Here is a 21,145-nt window from a genome sequence, read left to right on the forward strand (position 1 = left end):
CCTCACCTTTTCTCCTCCAAACATATTGCTGGGCATTGTGGCCAAACAGCTCGATTTTTACCACAGAACTTTCATCCAGAAGGTCTTATCTTTGTCCATGTGATCAGCAGCAAGCTTCAGTTGAGCCTTTAAGGTGTCGCTTGTGGAGCAAGAGCTTCCTTCTTGCACGGCAGCCTCTCAGTCCATGGAGATGCTTGACTGTGGACACTGACACCTGTGTTCCAGCAGCTTCTAATTCTTGGCAGATCTGCTTTTTGGTGATTCTCGGGTGAATCTTCACCCTCCTGACCAATTTTCTCTCAGCAGCAGGTGATAGCTTGCGTTTTCTTCCTGATCGTGGCAGTGACAAAACATTGCCATGCACTTTATACTTACAAACAATTGTTTGCACTGTTGCTCTTGGGACCTGCAGCTGCTTTGAAATGGCTCCAAGTGACTTTCCTGACTTGTTCAAGTCAATGATTCGCTTTTTCAGATCCATGTATGTATATTTTTGACCAAGCAGATTTGATCACTTTTTCTGTTAACCCATAATAAAGTCATAAAAGAACCAAACTTCATGAATGTTTTTTGTGACAAAGAAGTATCTGTTCCAATCACTCTATCAGAGAAAAATCAGAGTTGTAGAAATAACTAGAAACTCAAGAGAGCCATGACATTATGTTCTTCACAAGTGTATGTAAACTTTAGACCACAACTGTATGTCAGGGACTGTAGCACTTTCATAGTTGTTGTATAATTTTTTTGAGCAAGTAATCCAAAATGTGTTGTCTTTTTGACATAGCGGCATTGTGTTACTTTTTTTTTTTTTCAATACCGCACAGCTCTACGTTGACCCGTAACCAATTTTTGTCCGTCCAGGGTTCGAGCTGGGTTTCGCCATGGCCAGCCCTGACGCTTTGGTTCTTTGGGAAGCGCAGTTCGGAGACTTCCACAACACGGCCCAGTGCATCATCGACCAGTTTATCAGCTCGGGCCAGGCCAAGTGGGTCCGCCACAACGGTATTGTTTTGCTCCTGCCGCACGGCATGGAAGGAATGGTGAGGAGATTGTGGGCAGCCAAAGGCATTTCTGTGCAATAATCATTTGCTCTCATTAGCATATTCTATTGGTGGATGACGAATGGAGAAGATTAAATTTATACTCCAGTGAATTGAGATATGACTTTGGTGATAAATAGCTATAATCCTCTGCTCCCTTTGTTTTTAGGGTCCGGAACATTCCTCAGCCCGGCCGGAGCGCTTCCTGCAAATGAGTAACGATGACCCGGACCACTTTCCGGTAGGTCCGATTTTAATTCAGAGTGGAATCATAAGTCAATCTGGATCGATACATTGATGGGTCAAGTAATTATCTAATCAAATAGATGGAAAGGCGAAACATGAACAAGCTCAACATCTTTTAGGTGGTATTATAACAGTGCGTCTATGACAATTTATTGTAGTCAGACGGTTTGATATGATAGTGCAAATGACAATTTGCGCTTAAATATCATGTAACGGTACAAAAATAGTAATAATGTAACTGCAAATATTGCATATGCAGTACCCAGATTGAGACAGATCTCTGAAAACATATTACTTAGTGTGATGCATGTGACAATGTTGTGGCATTAGCAGTGCAATGACAGTGACATTTCAGTGCAAACATGAGTATTGTAAAAAGACTTTTTACTGTTTTTTTTTTTTTCAAGTGATCCTCTACCTTCAATACATGTAGGCTCTAATAAACCACAATTGTTCTCTTGTACTAAAATATGTTGTTAGAAACACATAAAATGTTAAATCAATGGCAATATTTTATAATATTTACTACATATTTTGACCGTTAGTTGGCGCCATGGTTTGCGGGCTCGCAGTGATGACGTCATTGGGATCTTTCCAAATGTGTAGCGTGTTCAACAATTGCTTATTGCTGCCTAAACACGCGAAGTAAAATGCCACGATGTGCTGCTTTTGGATGCAATTTCCAGTCAAATGGAAACAAGGGGAGTGAAGTGAGTGGTCAAGGTGGAATTATTATTTTTAGTGAATAAATGTGCATAAGTGGAAGCTTCTCCCCCTTTTTGGTCCCTGTATGCACGTATACTACCCACCACGCGTTACAACTGCCGCCCGAACATTTTTCCTGGATCCTCAGTCAAGTAAGGGATCCGTCTATTTTCTGGATCCCACGGTCCCACCGCGTCTGCAATACTGGTTTTGGATCCGTCTATTTTGTTTTTATTCGTCGGTCCCACAGCGGCTTTTCGGATCAGTCTATTATGTGGAATCGACGGCCTGACCGCGGCTGCAACATTGCCATGGGATCGGTCTAATTCCTGGATCGCCGAGTGAGTAAAAAAACGCAGATTTGGATTACTATTGCCATCTTTTTTGTTGACTATTCTTCGTGGGAGTTTTCCCCAAATCATACCAAATAATCAAAGCACTAAGGCACGCTACAGTGACGACATTGACTCTGACATGGACCTTACTTCCAAACAGGAGAGTTTCCACAGACTTTAAAAACTGCAGTAATAAAACCTCTCCTAAAAAAACCTAATCTGGATGCCTCAACCATTAGCAATTACGGGCCAATATCAAATCTGACATTCCTGGGGATAATTATCGAAAGGGTTGTGTTCGAACAGATCCAGACTTTTATGATGCAAAACAATCTTTTTAACTCATTTCAGTCTGGATTTCGGCCACAACACAGCACCGAGACCGTGCTTATCAAAGTCCTAAATGATATTCGTCGGAATACCGATGCAGGCAAATCATCTGTTCTGTTACTATTGGATCTCAGCGCCGCATTCGGCACGGTTGATCACAACATACTACTCAGCAGATTGGAACAGTGGGTAGGGCTTACTGACACTATTCTTCAGTGGTTCACATCCTATTTACATGATAGGGATTTCTTTGTGTCAATCGGAAACTATCAGTCAGAACGAACCAAATTCACGTGTGGAGTCCCTCAAGGGTCAATTCTTGGACCACTCTTATTTAACATCTATATCCTTCCCTTAGCTCAGATAATGGAACAGTACGACATCTCCTATCACGCCTATGCAGATGACACACAACTGTACATTTCTGTGTCCCCACATGATTATAGTCCCTTAGTCTCCCTGAGTAAATGCATTCATCAAATCAATGAATGGATGTGCCAGAATTTTCTCCAGTTAAATGTGGAGAAGACAGAGGTGATCATTTTTGGGCCAAAAAAGGAAAGGTCAAAGATAAGCAGGCAACTTAGCACAATGTCACTTACAGCTACAAATCAAGTCAGAAACCTGGGCGTAATTATTGATTCAGACCTAAAATTTGATAGCCATCTAAAGTCCGTCACTAAATCCGCTTATTACCACCTAAAAAATATAACCAGAATTAAGGGGCTTCTGACTCAACAAGACATGGAAAAACGTATGCATGCATTCATTTTCAGCAGATTGGACTATTGCAACGGTATATTTACGGGTCTCGATTAAAAATCAGTCAGGAAGCTGCAGCTAGTAAAGAATGCTGCAGCCAGAGTCCTCACAAATACAAGGAAGCTGGACCACATTACACCGGTTTTGAAATCGCTACACTGGCTTCCAGTGAGTCAAAGGATAGACTATAAAATACTACAAAACACTTAATGGCCTTGGACCAAAATACATGCTTGACTTGTTAGATTCCTATGAGACATCTAGACCCCTAAGGTCGTCTGGAACGGGTCTTCTGTATATTCCAAGAACAAGAACCAAGCAGGGTGAGGCAGCATTGAGTCACCTCTGGAACAAGTTACCTGAACGTCTGAAGTATGCTCAAACTGTTAGCTCTTTTAAATCAGGGCTAAAAACGCTTTTGTTTAACACTGCATATCCATAACTGGCTATATATTTCAATCTACCTGCTTTCTATTCCTCTTGTGCTTATCTCCATTGCTGATTTCAATTATTATTAGTAGTAGTAATTTTTGTTATATTTTTGTTTTATTTTTATTTATTTATTTTTATTCTATTTGTGATTAAATGCGATCTTTTGTCTTGGTTTTTACGTTATATTGATTTAAATGTGGTTTTTATGATCTTCATGTGATGTAAAGCACTTTGAATTGCCTTGTGTTTAATTGTGCTATATAAATACATTTGCCTTGCCTTGCCTTGCCTTACAACAATGTTTGAGTTCGTCAGGGAACTCGTGTTTGCGTACTGCTGAGCTCCCGAGTGAAGTGTGGTCAAGGTGGAAATATTATTTTTTGTGAATAAAATTTGCATAGGTGGAAGCTTCTCCCCTTTTTGGTACTTTTATACACGTATCCTACCTACCACCCGTTACAATGTACAAGACATGGATTACACAAGGTGTGCTCTTTGCCCTGTACTGTATGTAAAGCACACGACAGCTCTGGATGCTAACAATCTACATAATTATATTGGGATAAGTTTGAGAACGCAAAATGCTTACCTTGAATATCTGCTAATGAAACCGGAGTTCCCAACAGCATACGCTCTCTCGCTCTGTTGTCATTGACTTTTGCCCAACTTTTGTCTTATCAGGTATTTGCTGCACGCATTTTTCCCTGAAGCTTGTCTTGTGAACGACCGACAGTGCTGTCCTGCTCCTCACTTTTCAGATCTGGTTCAAATAGGAAGGGTAGAACCAACGACATGTTGGGAAAGCTAACGAGTGACACGCTGGAATTTCGGCAACGGGCCCGGTGACGTCACGCACTGCGGCGTAACAAGATTGGCGACCTATCACTTAAAATAATTTTACAAACTTTATTAAAACAAAAACAATAAGAGGGGTTTTAATATCAAATTATTATAACTCATACTAATTAATCTTAATCTTTTAAGAATTACTTGTCTTAAAAATAGAGGATCCCTGAAAGGGTTCTGCATCTAAAGGTTTTGCATCTGTATGTCGTATCTGGAATTTTTTTTTATTGTGAAAAGCTTGTATTCCTCTCCTATTTTTTGTTTACACGTGAAGGAGTTCGGAGGGGATTTTGAGGTGCAGCAGCTGTACGAGTGCAACTGGATCGTGGTCAACTGCTCCACGCCCGCTAACTACTGTCACGTGCTCCGACGGCAGATTCTGCTCCCTTTCAGGAAGCCGGTAAAGTGCCGCAAACTCTATCTGTAACTTTTTAGGGCAAAAGCTATTGTTTGTTTTTCTCTAGAATATCTTAAGCGATCCCCCGTCGACTCCAAATGCGACGCTCCGTTGAGCATGAGAAAACAAACAAATTAGCAAAGAAATCAATAGGGAATAATGAGTTTTCCTTTCCTAAAACATCTCAATTTTGCTTTTGCTTGACTGAACAAAGAGAAGTAAACTTTTTGTTTTTTCCTCTCTCAACAGTTGATTATATTCACTCCCAAATCTCTGCTGAGGCACCCCGATGCCCGATCCAGTTTTGACGACCTGGCCAAAGGTGGACTTTGATCCATTCTTCATGGGGGGTGGGGGGCAATGTTTTTTGTCTGAGTGTCTGGTCTGTTTCACATTGGAGTATGACATTTTAAGACAAAGCAGCGAGCAGGGATGGGTTGTGGGGGAACAGAAGAAAGGAAGGAGAGAGAGACAGAAGAAACACAAACAACAAGAAATACATTGAACGGGAGGGTTGAAGTGTACATAAATCAGCCCTGTGACCTAGAACCCAGTAATCGCGTGACTCCCTTGCGAGTGTGAGCCCGTTGGCAACCGACCCTAGGCCACCCTATCGCTAATCCCGGCACCGAGTTCCCCAACCAGAGGGTGCCCAATAACAGCCAGCTATGCGCGGATCCAATGAAACATGCGATAGTCACGCAGACGAGCGGAGATGCCGCGCAGACGCCACCCCAGGGCCACGGCCCCCACCCAGCCAACCTGGGTAGGGGGGTTGGGGCGGGCCAGCGCCGCCCATCCCTCCTCCTGTGGCCCAGCAAGGGTTCATTGTCACCTCCCAGGGATTCAGGTTGGTCCCACGGGCCACCCAAGCTCCCATGAACCAGCCCTGAGGGATGGGGAGAAGGGACACCCCACCAAACCCCACGAGCACCCCTGACACGAGCCACAACTGCAGCCCCCCAAACGACACGGCATACCACGGGACCCCCAACGGCCCACCAAACCCAGGACAGGAGAAGGCGACACCCCGTCAATACACCGGCATCCAGCCAGTGACCTTCGCCGGAGCACAGGGCAGATACCCAGGCAGAAAAGATAGGGGAAGGCTGAAGCAGGAGAACGCCGAGGAGCCGCCGCAGGGCGACGTGTGACCGGGGCCCCGGCCCACTCCCGCGGCCGGCAGCCCTGGCAAAGGGGAAGGCCACGCCCCGGGAGCCACGCCTTAGAGAAAAAGTGTGGGACCCACCTACCACCCTATTACTGTGGCTGCCAGGTCCCCAACTGGTAGCCATTACCCAGCACCGTGATGGGATTGTGTGGGGAGGGTAGTGCAATGTATGCCTTAAAATAGGAGAGCTCAGCTTGGGGCAGTGGGACCACTGCATGGAATTTCTACCCAGCCGCCTGTCCCACTGCCCTTTGCTGGAGCTCCCCCGTGGAGTATGATGTGTGTGGTGCGTTAATAAAGGTGCGGGAATGTCGGGGCCTGCCGTGAGGAGCTAACAGTGATGTCACCTCCCCCCAACAGGTCCCATCCGTCCGACAACCTTGGTGTGTGATGCATTAAAATCAAGGGGGAGCCGGGCTGGGACTGTATGGCCCTGCCCCAACTCTTCCCGGAGGCATGAATGAGTATGTAGGTGCGAGGGTGCAAGATTTTTACAGTGAAAAAGTGAGGAGTGTGTGAATTAAGAGGCAGGCTTCCGCAGGCGTGGCCTCTTCCGCCAGAACTACTGGACTACCTACACAGGGCGGGGGAAGCAGCAGGGCCCCGATCAACCCCCGCCCCAGACCACCTTGTTCCATTAACGCTTTATAGGGATTATTTTTGGGTAAATTAAACAAATCGTCACCTTATAAAGATCTGGCGTCTACAAAAGTGGACAACACATCTACTGAATTTGTGCAAATTGTTGTCCCACAATACTAGAAGAAAAAAACAAACAAACTAGAAACTGCCATTTCTGGAGAAATTACAATGGGGCTTTGCTATGGTAGATACAGATGTAAGACCCGTCCAGGTTGATTTGGGGAAATTTCAGGGACACTTCTTGTTCATTTGAGGACATTTCAGGGACACGTCCTGTTGACAATGGGTCACTTCCAGTTGATTTGAGGACTTTTGGGGCACACATTCTGGTGATATTAGGTCACTTCCTGTTGATTTGGGCACATTAAAAATGAATGGGAAATTTGGACGTACATGGCCGTCAACGGCATCGACTTTCATATGCGTCAATGCAATCAAAGTACATTGGCATCAAATGAATCGACATGCATAACCATCATTGGCATCTGTGAACATGGGCGTCACTACAACGTAAATACCATTGGAATTGAATGGCAAATTTGGACGTCATTGGCATGCACATGCATGGCTCTCAATGGCATATACTTACTTGGGCGCTAGTTGAATGTCAATGGGCTGTAATGGTAAGTTTTTGGTCAAAAATCACAACTACCCATGTTTTTCTGCCATTGAAAATGAATGGGAAATTTGAACATACATGGCTGTTAATGGCTTCTCATTCAAAATGAATGGCAACTGTTTTTGGCAAGTTTGAGGGGGAACTGTGGGTCACTTTCTGATCATTCGGGGCAGTCTTGGGTCACTTTTTTTTTTTTATACATATTTTGGGTCACTTCCTGTTAATATTAGGGCACTTATGGGTCATTTTCTTGTTAATTTTGAGTCTTTTCCTTTCAGAGTCACTTCCAGTACACTTTGGATCATTTCCTCTTGCGTCCTAATGATTTTGGGTCCTTTTCTGTTGATTTTGGGGCACTTGTGGGCCACTTTGGTGTTGATTTTTGGTCACTTTCTGATCATTTTGGGGTATTCTGGAGTTACTTTCTGTATATTGTGAGTCACCTCCTTGTTAATTTCAGGACACTTAAGGGTCACTTTCTTGTTGATTTTGGGTCACTCCTTCCCAAGGTCACTTCCTGCACAATTTGGATCATTTCCTGTTGATTTTTTGGGCATTTCATGGTTGCTTACTGTTGATTTTGAGTCACTTCCTGTTCATTTCAGGGCACTCACGGGTCACTTCCTGTTGATTTTGGGTCAGTTACGGGTCACTTTTTGATATTGAGTCACTTCCTGTACAATTTGGATCACTTCCTACTGATTTCAGGGCCTTTCATGGTTGCTTCCTGTTGATTTTGGGTCACTTCCTGTTCATTTCAGGGCACTTACGGGTCACTTGCTGTTGATTTTGGGTCACTTACGGGTTACTTTCTTGTTGATTTTGGGTCACTTCCTTCCAGGGTAATTTCCTATACACTTTGGATCATATCCTATTGATTTTAGGGCATTTCATGGTTGCTTCCTGTTGATTTTGGGTCACTTCCTGTTTATTTCAGAGCACTTATGGTTCACTTTCTTGTTGATTTTGGGTCACTTTCCTCCAAGGTAAACTTTGGATCATTTCCTGTTGATTTTAGAGCCTTTCATGGTTGCTTCCTGTTGATTTTGGGTCACTTCCTGTTCATTTCAGGGAACTTACGGGCCACTTCCTGTTGATTTTGAGTCACTTATGGGTTACTTTCTTGTTGATTTTGGGCCACTTCCTTCCAGGGTCACTTCCTATACACTTTGGATCATTTCCTATTGATTTTAGGGCATTTCATGGTTGCTTCCTGTTGATTTTGGGTCACTTCCTTCAAGGATCATTTCCTGTACAGTTTGGATCATTTCCTGTTGATTATAGGGCATTTTATGGTTGCTTCCTATTGATTTTGGGTCACTTCCTCTTTATTTCAGAGCACATATGGTTCACTTTCCTGTTGATTTCGGGTCACTTCCTGTTGGATCTGGGGCACTTATGGGTCACTTTCCTGTTTATTTTGGGTCACTTCCTATTCACTTTGGATCATTTCCTATTGATTTTAGGGCATTTAGTGGTTGCTTCCTGTTGATTTTGGGTCACTTCCTTCAAAGGATAATTTCCTGTACACTTTGGATCATTTCCTGTTGATTTTAGGGCATTTAATGGTTGCTTCCTGTTGGATCTGGGGCACTTATGGGGCACTTTCCTGTTTATTTTGGGTCACTTCCTGTAGGCTTTGGATCATTTGCTGTTCATTTCAGGGCACTTACGGGTCACTTCCTGTTGATTTTGGGTCATTTATGGGTTACTTTCTTGTTGATTTTGGGTCACTTCCTTCCAGGGCCACTTCCTATACACTCTGGATAACTTCCTGTTGATTTTGGGTCACTTACGGATTACTTTCTTGTTGATTTTGGGGTCACATTCCTCCAGGGCCACTTCCTGTACACTCTGGATCATTTCCTATTGATTTTAAGGCATTTCATGGTTGCTTCCTGTTGATTTTGGGTCACTTCCTTCAAGGATCATTTTCTGTACACTTTGGATCATTTCCTATTGATTATAGGGCATTTTATGGTTGCTTCCTGTTGATTTTGGGTCACTTCCTGTTGGAGCTGGGGGACTTATGGGTCACTTTCCTGTTCATTTTGGGTCACTACCTATACACTTTGGATCATTTCTTATTGATTTTAGGGCATTTAGTGGTTGCTTCCTGTTGATTTTGGGTCACTTCCTTCAAAGGATCATTTCCTGTACACTTTGGATCATTTCCTGTTGATTTTTGGGGCATTTCGTGGTTGCTTCCTGTTGGATTTGGGGCACTTATGGGTCACTTTCCTGTTTATTTTGGGTCACTTCCTGTAGGCTTTGGAACATTTCCTTCCCTTTTAGGACATTTTATGGTTGGTTCATGTTGATTTTTGGTCACTTCCTGTCAGTTTTAGGAAAGTTACAGGTCAATTTCTATTGATTTTGGTTCACTTTCTGATCATTTTTGGGAATTCTGGGGCCACTTTCTGAATATTTTGGGGTTACTTCTTGTTAATTGAGGCAAATTAATTTTGTCTTAACATCTGAAATAAAATAAAATCAATCAATCAATTTTCTTGTTAATTTTGGGTCATTTCCTTCCAGGCTCATGAACTATTTCTTGTTGCTTTTAGGGCATTTCATAGTTGCCTCATGTTGATTTTGGGTCACTTCCTGCAGTATTAGGGCACCTGTGGGTCACTTTTGTGTTGATTTAAGGTCATTTTTTGATCACTGAGTCACTTTTTGTATTTTGTGGGTCACTTCCTTGTTGATTTGAGGGCACTTACGGGTTACTGTCTTGTTGACTTCGGGTACTTTTCTTCCAGGTTAACCTCATGTAGACTTTGGATCATTTCCTGTTGATGTTAGGGCATTTCATGGTTGCTTCCTATTCATTTTGGGTCACTTCCTGTTAATTTCAGGGCACTTACGGGTTACTTCCTGTTGATTTTGGGTCAATTTATGATCGTTTTGGAGCATTCCTGGATTCCTGGGGCATTGTAGAGTTACTTTCTGTACATTATGGGTCACGTCCTGTTAATTTTAGGGTACTTACGGGTCACTTTCTTGTTGATTGTTGTTGGCCATTTACAGGTTACATGGCGTTGATTTTGAGTCACTTCTCACGACACTTCCTGTTCAGCAACCTAAATCAACAGGAAGTGACCTTTAAATGCCCCAAAATCAACAAGAAGTGACCCGTAAATGCCCCAAAAGAAAAGGAAGTGAGAGAGAATCAACAGGATAATGATGTGATAAACCCCCAAAAATGAACTCACTGGCTGCCACTGACGACCATAGACGTTCAATCCGAATGCTTTCCTGACATATGCATCGATAATTTTTGGTTCCCACCCTTAGTGAAAATATCCTTCCGAACTCCTCTAGGCACGAAATTCAAGAGACTGATCCCAGACGACGGCCCGTCCTGTCAAAACCCCGACCGAGTGAAAAGGGTCATCTTCTGCACAGGGAAAGTCTTCTATGACCTGAGCAAAGAGAGGACGCGACAGAACCTGGAGGAAGAGATCGCCATCGTCAGACTAGAACAGGTGGGACACAAAATACAAAAATGATAAGATAAGCGAGCGATGCATTTTCTTGTGTGGTTCCGCAGATCTCACCGTTCCCTTTCGACTTGGTCAAAAGCGAGGCGGAAAAGCACAAGGGCGCCGAGCTGGTGTGGTGTCAGGAGGAGCACAAGAACATGGGTTACTACGATTACGTGAGGCCTCGATTCCTCACCGTGGTGGCCAACAAGCGTCCCGTCTGGTGAGAGATTCGCTCGTCAACCAGAGTTGCTTAAAAAACTATTCTGGAGCCCTTTCCTGTTGGTTTTGAGGCATCTCAAACTTCCTCTAGATATCAGATCACTTCCTGTTGATTTGGGGGCATTTTGGGTTTACTTCTCGTACATATTGGGTCACTTCCTGTTGATTTTGGGCATTTTGGGTTCACTTCCTGTTCATATTGGGTCACTTCCTGTTCATTTTGGGGCATTTTGGGTTCACTTCCTGTACATATTGGGTCACTTCCTGTTGACCTGGGGTTATTTTGGGGTCACTTGTTGATTTGGGGGCATTTTGGATTCACTTCCTGTATATATTGGGTCACTTCCTGTTGGTTTTGGGGCATTTTGGGTTCAATTCCTGTACATATTGGGTCACTTACTGTTGATATCGGGGCACTTCCTGTTGATTTTGTGGCATTTCCGGTTCACTTCTTGTACATATCGGGTCACTTCCTGTTGATTTGGGGGCATTTGGGGTCACTTCCTGTACATATCGGGTCACTTCGTGTTGCAGTGGTGGGGGTATTTTGGGGTCAATTGTTGATTTGGGGGCAGTTTGGGTTCACTTCCTGTGCATATTGGGTCACTTCCTGTTGATATTGGGTCATTTCCTGTAGATATCAGGTCACTTCCTGTTGGTTTTGGGGCATTTCGGGGTCACTTCCTGTACAAATTGGGTCACTCCCTGTCGACATTGGGTTATTTTGGGGTCACTTGTTGATTTGGGTTCACTTCCTGTATATACGTGTTGCATCGAGGAATTCGAGGGTAACTTCCTGTGGATTTCTGGTCACTTCCTACTAATTTTGGCGCATTTCAGGGTCCCTCCCTATTTATTTGGGGGCCTTTCGGGTTCACTTCCTAAAACATATTGGGTCACTTCATCTTGATATGAGGTGTTTCGGGGTCACTTCCTGTTGCTTTTGAGGTGTTCCAGGGTCACTTCCTGTGGATTTTGGGTCACTTCCTGTTGATTTTGGGGCATTTCATGCTCATTTCTTGTGGGTTTGGGGGCATTTTGGGTTCACTTCCTGTACATGTTGGGTCACTTCGTGTTGCTTTTGAGGCAATTCTGATAAAAGCAGATTGACTAATCAACAACTAATTGATTCTTAAATGAATCAATAACTAATTTAGTAGTCAATTAATTAATTAGTAGAGACATTGTTGACATTAAGATTGTCCAAATCTCAATAGCCAATAGTTTGTCATATATTTTTCATGTTTGTTTTTTATTTCTATTTTTAAGTTAGAAGAAAAAACTTAAAAAAGAAAAAATATATTTTTTTTAATTTACGAAAGTAGAAAAAAAATCTTATTTTTTAAAAATTTATATTGATTTACAATTTCAAAAAACAATTAGGTTAAACCAGAAAGTATTCTTTGTTTTTCCTTTTTTTTTTTCATGATTTTTAAATGATTTGGCAATTCTACTCAAAACAACTATTCAAATAGAAGTCAGTTATCATGATGGCTGCCATTGACAGAGACACACATCCAATCCTTGACATTAAAACATCATTTCTGCCATTTCTTGTTGATTTTTAGGTATGTCGGGCGGGACCCCGCCGCCGCCCCCGCCACGGGGAACAAGTCGACCCACCTGAACGAGCTGAAACGCTTCCTGGACGTGGCCTTTGACCTGAGCGCCTTCCACGGGAAGACAACCTGAAGCGAACCAGAGGTCCACGTTGTAGCTGACTTCAGTTGGTGCTAAAAATGGAGCTGACTCCAGCCAAGAGCAATCATAATATTATTATTTTTGTCCGATATCGATACTAAAACAAATACCATGTTCAATACGACAAGTGATAAACTCTTTTAAAGTTTTAAAGAGTGAAGTTAACAAATTTAGTAACCTTTTGTATTTACATAGTATCAAAAATGGTATGAAGTACTTTTCAATATAACATAACACAGGGACTTTATTGGCCAAACATTAGGCTGCTTAATGTTAAATGCTCCGAGAGCAGCTGTTTATACAAAGTTGACGTCTTGTATTTGGTAATTAAACTTCCCCTGACAGGCGTCGCTAGTCGCGTGGACTGCTTGTGCACTTTATTGTCACAGCTCGCTTCATTAGCAGACATCAGCCAGCTGGCTTTGAGACCTGTTTGTTTTTTATTTCATTAATTTTTTCGGGTTGGGCTCTAAACACAACAAACTCAAGAGGTGTGAAGAGCACTTCTGACACTCGGTCACATCCACTTTTAGAGAGATTTACAAGGGATTTTGTTTCCAAGAATGGTTCTACTAATACATTTTATTCCTTGATGACGGAATTTACATGTAACAAACATACATCGAATAACATTGGGGGAATACGTACAGTGGTATCTGAACCTTTTGGAATTTCTCACATTTCTGCATGAAGTCACCATCAAATGTGATCTGATCTTTATCAAAAAAGTGTCTACTTTAACTAAAACCACCCAAACATTTATAGGTTTTCATATTTTAATGAGGATAGCATGCAAACAATGACAGAATGGGGAAAATAAGCAGTGTTGGGCACGTTACTTTAAAAAAGTAATTAGTTACATTACTCACTACTTCTTCCAAAAAGTAACTGAGTTAGTAACTGAATTACTCTATAATAAAAGTAACTAGTTACCAGAGAAAGTAACTATTTCCGTTACTTTAAAAAGAACTTGTTGTATGTCAAAGAATTTGAAATAAGTGGGATAGAGAAGAACAGACAGGTAGTTAACTTGTTAGGTGCTTCAGCAGATTTGAATTGCTTACCACAGATGTCGACAAAAGCTTTGCCCCGGGACATAAATTACACATTACATGCAGGTTCTTTCCTTTAATTTTGACAAACTTGAAATAGTGTCTATATCTCCACCTCTTAAAGGACAATTTTTCTTCTGAATGCTCTGCCATCCCGACCCTGTGCATCTGTTTTGCGTGTGTGTGTTTGCTGCACGCGCTGTTCCGGTTTGCTTGTGAAATCACCGGCTCTGATTGGCTTACCACGACACATGACTCTAACCCTCCGCCAATCACAATCACTTCCATCGCATCTCTCGAAGGGCTGCATTCAGGTAGGCTCGTTTCCCGACAGTTCACTTCACCTTCAAAGCGTCTGCCGTCCTCAAGATGGAAGCAGAATTATTGCTGGCTGACAGTGGGAGATGGGAACGAGGTTAGCATTAGTTGTAGCAAACCCAGAAACGTTACCAAACTTTGGAAAGCATTGTCTAATTGAATGAGCAGGGACAAGCAGCTTGGAGTCAGAAGTACGTGCGCTATTCTCAAACCTGAACGCACCCCAAGTCTTGGATGACAAATCAACAGAGCAGAGAGTCGACTCGGCACAGCTGGTAGTTTCTTCCAATTTATTCAGAGTAAGTAACGCACCGCTTTTGACCGTCAGTAATGTTAACGTCGTTGTAACGGCGGAAAAAATAATTAGTTAGATTACGCCGTTACTGAAAAAATAACGCCGTTACGTAACGGCGTTATTTATAACGCCGTTACTCCCAACACTGAAAATAAGTAAGTGAACCCTCTGCCTAAGGAGACCTAAAGAGCAATTGAAACCAATTTTAACAAACATTTTAAGTCAGGTGTACCCAATCACCGATGAGTGGTTTAAAGCTGCCCTGCCCACTATAAAACACACACATGGTAAGTATTATGAGAAGCATTGTCTGATGTGCATCATTGCTCGGTCAAAAGAGCTGTCTGAAGACCTGCGATCCAGGATTGTTGATTATAAAGCTGGGAAAGGATACAAAACCATCTGTAAAAGTCTGGATGTTCATCAGTGGACAGTCAGAGACATTGTCTCCAAATAAAGAGAGTTTGGCACTGTTGATTCTCTCCCAAGGAGTGGCCGTCCACCAAAGATGACGCCAAGGGTTCAGCGCAGAATACTCTTCTTATACTTCTTTAAAAAAAAAAAGAACCCCAGAGTGTCTGCTAAAGACTTACAGGAATCACTGGCACAGTTCAATATCTCAACTATATGTAAAACTATGGCCAAGAATGGTGCTCATGAGAGGACCCCACAGAAAAACCCACTGCTGTCTAATAAAAACATTGTTGCTCATTTAATTTTTGCAAAAAGACATATTCAGGCATCAAGGGTTTAACTGTGTCCATCATTTATTATTATTCACACAATACATAAATGGCGGAAAACACAGACAAGACTGAAAAAGCAGTTCCTCTTGCACTCTTTGACAGAAACTGCTGTATTTTAAGCCAAACGAACTGTTGTGTTTGATAGAACAAGATGCTGCCATAGCAGATTCATGGCCCATTAAGCCCCTAAACTATTTTTTATTTGTCCCTTTTACCCTGGAAACCCCTGTTTACAGACATCGCGCAACCGCTTTTGTTTCTACCCAGCCATAAAAAGAAGGTAAGTAATTATATTTATTATTCAAAATGTCTGTCATTTTTAACTGATAATCAGTATTGGGTGTCCAATATTTCATTTTTAAAAAAGTAGGGCTGTTAAAATTATTGCGTTAACGGGCGTTAATTAATTTTTTTAATTAATCACGTTAAAATATTTGACGCAATTAACGCAGATGCCCCGCTCAGACGGACTTAGATGACAGTACAGTGAAACGCTGACTTGTTGTGTTTTATGGAGTTTTGCCGCCCTCTGCTGGCACTTGGGTGCGACTGATTTTATAGGCTTCAGCACCCATGAGCATTGTGTAAGTAATTATTTACATCAACAATGGTGGGCTACTAGTTTATTTTTTGATTGAAAATTTGACAAATTTTATTAAAACGAAAACATTAAGAGGGGTTTTAATATAAAATTTGTATAACTTATACTAACATTTTTCTTTTAAGAACCACAAGTCTTTCTATCCATGGATCGCTTTAACAGAATGTTAATAATGTTAATGCCATCTTGTTGATTTATTGTTATAATAAACAAATACAGTCCTTATGTACCGTATGTTGAATGTATATATCCATCTTATCTTTTCATTCCAACAATAATTTACAGAAAAATACGGCATATTTTATAGATGGTTTGAATTGCGATTAATTGCGATTAATTACGATTAATTATTTTTTAAGCTGTAATTAACTCAATTAAAAATTTTAATCGTTCGACAGCCATAAGAAAAACAACTTTAAAAAAAAAAAGTATTCCCTCGCATATTTTAAACTTTTGAGCAAATTACGTCAGAAGGAAAAAATTGGTGTCTGTAAAAAAGTTAGATATCTGCCTCATAACTATCGCTTAATTGTATTTTTTTGTTACTTTCGCATTTTCCCCAATGTGTTAGAATAGATGATAAATAATCGATCCAAACAAAGAAAATTTAAAACGAAAAAAAAAAAAGTAAATATATGAAAAAGAACATCTCGAATACTCCTTGATGTCTGCGATTTCTGCATCGCGACCCTTGTTATATGACCATGTTTCACCCATAAAATTCCCCCAAAATCCAGCTGTGGCCATTCACAGCTGTGTCTTGACACTCAGTGATACCTGCTACATGGAGTTTTTGGATCGAAACAAAGTAAGTACGTGATAATAATTCATTGAAGTCGTGGCGTCTGTAATTCTGCTCTCGCATGCTCTCACCTCCAGATAGGGTTTTGCTGCTTAAACAACATTTTTTTTTTTTTTTAAATGTCCTCCAGTTCAAATTTTTTCTTCCCCCAGAAAATTGAGATTTTAAGCTTTCCAATGATGTATTACACATGCATATCGGACAATTTTGAAATTTGGACAAATTGGGGAAACTTCAAGTCACCTGAGTGTTTTCCGCCGTATACATACTTTATACACATAATACACATAAAAACTGTTCACAGACTTGTTTTCAATTGCACACTGACCTTATATAGAAAAATAAATAGATTTGCTTCACAGATGCTACACAAGTTCACTCTTAACATAAAACCCCTCTCATTACACTCATTAATTTCCCATTTTTTCTCTTTTAAAACATGTGAAAAATAAGGACACCCCAGGCAATATTCAGTTCTTTATTCAGAAAAGTTCACATATCAATGTCTGATCTTTTTTTTTCCCTTTATCTCTTGAAAGGAACGTGATTTTATTGCAGGTGAACAAAAATTAAACATTGTTTTACTCACTAAACCAACCATATCAATAAAAATGCATATTCTAACTGAGGAAAAAGTTAGCACACCCTACCACCTAATACCTAGTGTTTGGCTGAAATAACTTCAGTGAGACGCTTTTTGTAGCCACCTAGCAGTCTGACATCGGTCTGAAGAAAGTTTCCCCCACTCCTCAACGCAGAATACTTTCACCAGTGAGACATTTGAGGGGTTTCAGAGTGAACGTAGACCAGTGGTTCCCAAACCGGTCCTCAAGGACCTCTGTGGGTCCTCAAGGACCTCTGTGGGTCCTCAAGGACCTCTGTGGGTCCTGGTTTTTGTTCCTACCGATCGAGCACAGACCGTTTAACCAATGAGGTTTCCATAGCCGGCCCAGGCCATTTGGGGGCCCCTAAGCAAAATAATGCCAAGGGGCCCATATTTTTGGCCCACCATTTCAAATGCATATTATGCCAATATTTCGTTTACTACAATCAGCGGAAGCCGTACATTTGCCGTTGCCGACAGGTGACGACAACTTGCTCGGCTTTACTTGATTCGCTCCGGGCCTTCGCCCTGCAGCTAATGGCACTTACCAGTACGACATATTGACAAGCTCAGCTGACAACAACGTTCAAGTCGGAGTGTCTTGCACAACAGCAACAACATAAACAACATGCTCTATTACCTTGATACTGTTTTTCTTCTCCGTTTTTCTTCCTCTTTCATTTCTCTGCTCCAGAAGGATAAATTCCCTTCGACATATTCGTGCATCTATTTTCCAAGCAAGTTTGAGCACCAATCATCGCAAAGCAGGTTCAGCGTCACTCCCCAGGCTGCCAGATTGTAATGACAAGAAAATTGATGTTTGCATAGTTAAACGGCAATGCCTGCCACATTATTCACAATGGTCTATTAACAAGGTATAAAAGGAGGTTGCCAGATTGGGGCCCCCCTAGTGGTCAGGGGCCCTAAGCAGCTGCATAGTCTGCGTATAGGCTGGGCCGGCCTTGGAGGTTTCTGCTCAAACAATCAGCACCTGACTACAATCAACTGATTACACTTGCAAAACACCAGATTGGTACACTTGTGTCGTCCTGTTTTGCTGGAAAGAAATCCAGCACGCACAGCGGCCTGATGTGGAATAGTTTGGGAACCCCTGACGTAGACAAAGACCAGGACTTGTGGAATAGTGTTCTCTAGACAGATGAACCTAAAATTGAATTGTTTGGACACCAGAACAGGACATGTGTGGCGTAAACCCAATACAGCATTCCAGGAAAAGAACCTCATACCAACTGTGTAGCATGGAGGTGGTTCGGGGATGCTTTGCTTCAGCAGGAACTGGCCAGCTCACCGTCATGGAATCCACCATGAATTTGTTCGTGTATCAGAGGGTGCTTGAGGAACATGTCAGATCATCAGTGAAAAAAATTCAAGCTGAAGCGAAACTGGACCCTGCAACATGACATAGACCAAAAACATCCACCAAGGACTGCCTGAAGTAGGGAGTCCTGGAATAGCCAAGTCCAAGCCCAGATCTTAATCCCATTAAGATGCTTTGGGGTCACTTGAAACGGGCATTACATGCAAGAAACCCCTCGAATATCTCACCGGTGAAAGTATTCTGCGCTGAGAAGTGGGGGAAACGTTCTTCTGACCGATTTCAAAGACTGCTAGATGACTACAAAAAGCATCTCACTTAAGTTACTTCAGCCAAACACTAGCTATTAGGTGGTAGGGGTCTCCAAACCAGTCCTCAAGGGCCGCTGTGGGTCCTGGTTTTTGTTCCTACCAGTCGAGCACAGACAGTTTAAACAATGAGGTTCCTGCTAAAACAAGCAGCACCTGGCGTCAATCAGCTGATTACACTTGTAAAACACCAGATTGGTGCAAAGGTGTTGTCTTGTTTTGTTGGAAAAAAATCCTGCACCCACTGCGGCCCTATGTGGAATAGTTTGGGGACGACTGTATTAGGTGGTAGGGTGTCCTAACTTTTTCCCCAGTTAGAATATGCATTTTTGTTGACGTATTTGGATTAATGAGTAAAGCAAAGTTATTTTTTGTTTTTAACCCTTTAACACCGAACGTGTCGGCAGCGACGCGTTGACGCATGCTGTCTTTGAAGCTTCGTCACGCTGTAATTACGTCACCCCCGTGCCGCTGGTTGGTCTCATTTGAACGTGCGGAAGTTGATGTCCACACCAGTTTTTATTTGAAGTCAGTCGACCAAGAAAAACGGGAGATAATGTAATCTGAGTTTTATAGTTTTATTGCACTCATAAATATGCATTAAAACGCTGCATGGACCATGTATCTATCTCCATATTTCCATCATTTCTTGTCCTTTTTCAAAACCGAAAGCAGCACAAAAAAACTACAGATCCCAAGACAGTTGTGATGTCAAGAAGGATGAACCGAATGTGGACATTTTTAATAAATTTCCGAGCGAGGCGCCAACTAAGGAAAAGGAGGCATGCGAAGCAAGCAACGGCCGGTGTTGTTGTGCACCGGTGTTCTGCCAATGTTCGATTGAGCGAGCGACTTTGAAACGTGCAGAATGAATCTGAAACTAAATTTAACATAAGCTAATGCATTATTTCATTAACTCAAGGAAGAAGATGAGCCGTATTTGTCGTTGTTTTCCTGGGATGAGTCGGCGTCTCGGCGAGTAGAAGTGACAGCAGCGCGCTAAAGAGTAGGCTGTGTGACGTTGTGTGTGACGCAGCTCCGTGACCTGTTCATGCAGAAGCTTTATTGAGGGAAAAAAAAAAAAAACTTTATTGGGTCGTATGCCAGAAAAATTTAAATTGAACTGAACTACTTGTCAATATTTTTGAAAATACTTTTTTTCAATGTTATATATATTTTTCCTTCACTATAATCTTTTCCATTTTTATAAAGATGAGTGTTCGAAAAGCTTGATTGCATGTACGTATATACTTTAGATAAGGTGATGGGTATAATACCTAACTTCACAAAGAGATATCCTCCAAACCCTTTTTGTGTTAAATGATTTTTTTTTTTTTTCTCACTATTTTGCACTGTATATAACCTGTTTTGACCATAGTATGTGTAAAGGCCAAAAACGCCTATGACCATACTTGCTGTTTGTGTTGAATTGTCAAACATAAAACTATTCTATCTTATTTTTTTCTGTTGAATGTTTATCCTAACAAGTTGAATAAATATTATCAAGCTTCAAAACGGTTGGTCGAGCATGTTTGGTTGTCAATGGGACATCAACATTACAAATTTTGAAAAAATATTTTGGGATTTTTTTGTCTTTTTGGGTCCAAAATGTGGATTATAATTGGTCAGTGAAGAAAACAACAGTTTGGACATGAAGTTCAAGGTGTCCTTAAAAAAGGGACACAACTTGGCCATTGTGAACAATTTTTTCTTTGAAATATAAAGGCAACATCAAATGCATGCAAATTCGGCCAAAACAGGCTTAGGTGTTAAAGGGTTAACTGCAATTTAGTCAAACATTTCTTAATAAAGAACTGAATATTTAATAAGGTGTCCAAATTTTTTCACATGACTGTCACAAATAACGAAAAAGCTTCATTACTGTTGAAACCTGGCATCCAAATACTGTATGGAGACATCACATTTTGGGTCATGTGGGCCACGCTAGGCTGACATTGGCGGCGTTAGACATCCAATACATTTTGGGTTAGCTAACCTATGTTCATGCAAGCAATATAACATGGATATTTTAGTGCAATATAACTAAGTGCAATATACTGTATGAGTGTAATTAATGTGTTTCCTACCAAAGATCGTTGCGCCACATGTAGTAGGAAACACTAAAAAGTGCTATCCAAGTCCAGTATTTC

At 41.6% G+C, this 21,145-nt stretch overlaps 1 protein-coding gene across 2 annotated transcripts in view; it reads left to right on the top strand.

Moving 5' to 3' along the window:
• LOC130923016 (2-oxoglutarate dehydrogenase-like, mitochondrial) overlaps positions 1 to 13,554 on the top strand; it is a 35,079-nt gene extending 21,525 nt beyond the window's left edge. For both annotated transcript variants that reach the window (XM_057848382.1, XM_057848383.1), the window contains 7 exons: positions 862 to 1,040; positions 1,210 to 1,281; positions 4,971 to 5,096; positions 5,343 to 5,415; positions 10,850 to 11,013; positions 11,079 to 11,233; positions 12,801 to 13,554. In XM_057848382.1, the coding sequence (XP_057704365.1) occupies positions 862 to 1,040; positions 1,210 to 1,281; positions 4,971 to 5,096; positions 5,343 to 5,415; positions 10,850 to 11,013; positions 11,079 to 11,233; positions 12,801 to 12,924 (893 nt within the window). In that variant the 3' untranslated portion in view covers positions 12,925 to 13,554. The remainder of the gene's footprint in view (positions 1 to 861; positions 1,041 to 1,209; positions 1,282 to 4,970; positions 5,097 to 5,342; positions 5,416 to 10,849; positions 11,014 to 11,078; positions 11,234 to 12,800) is intronic.
• Positions 13,555 to 21,145: the final 7,591 nt, after the last annotated feature.

This window comes from Corythoichthys intestinalis, chromosome 10 (genome assembly GCF_030265065.1).
Source record: "Corythoichthys intestinalis isolate RoL2023-P3 chromosome 10, ASM3026506v1, whole genome shotgun sequence".
NCBI lineage: Eukaryota > Metazoa > Chordata > Actinopteri > Syngnathiformes > Syngnathidae > Corythoichthys > Corythoichthys intestinalis.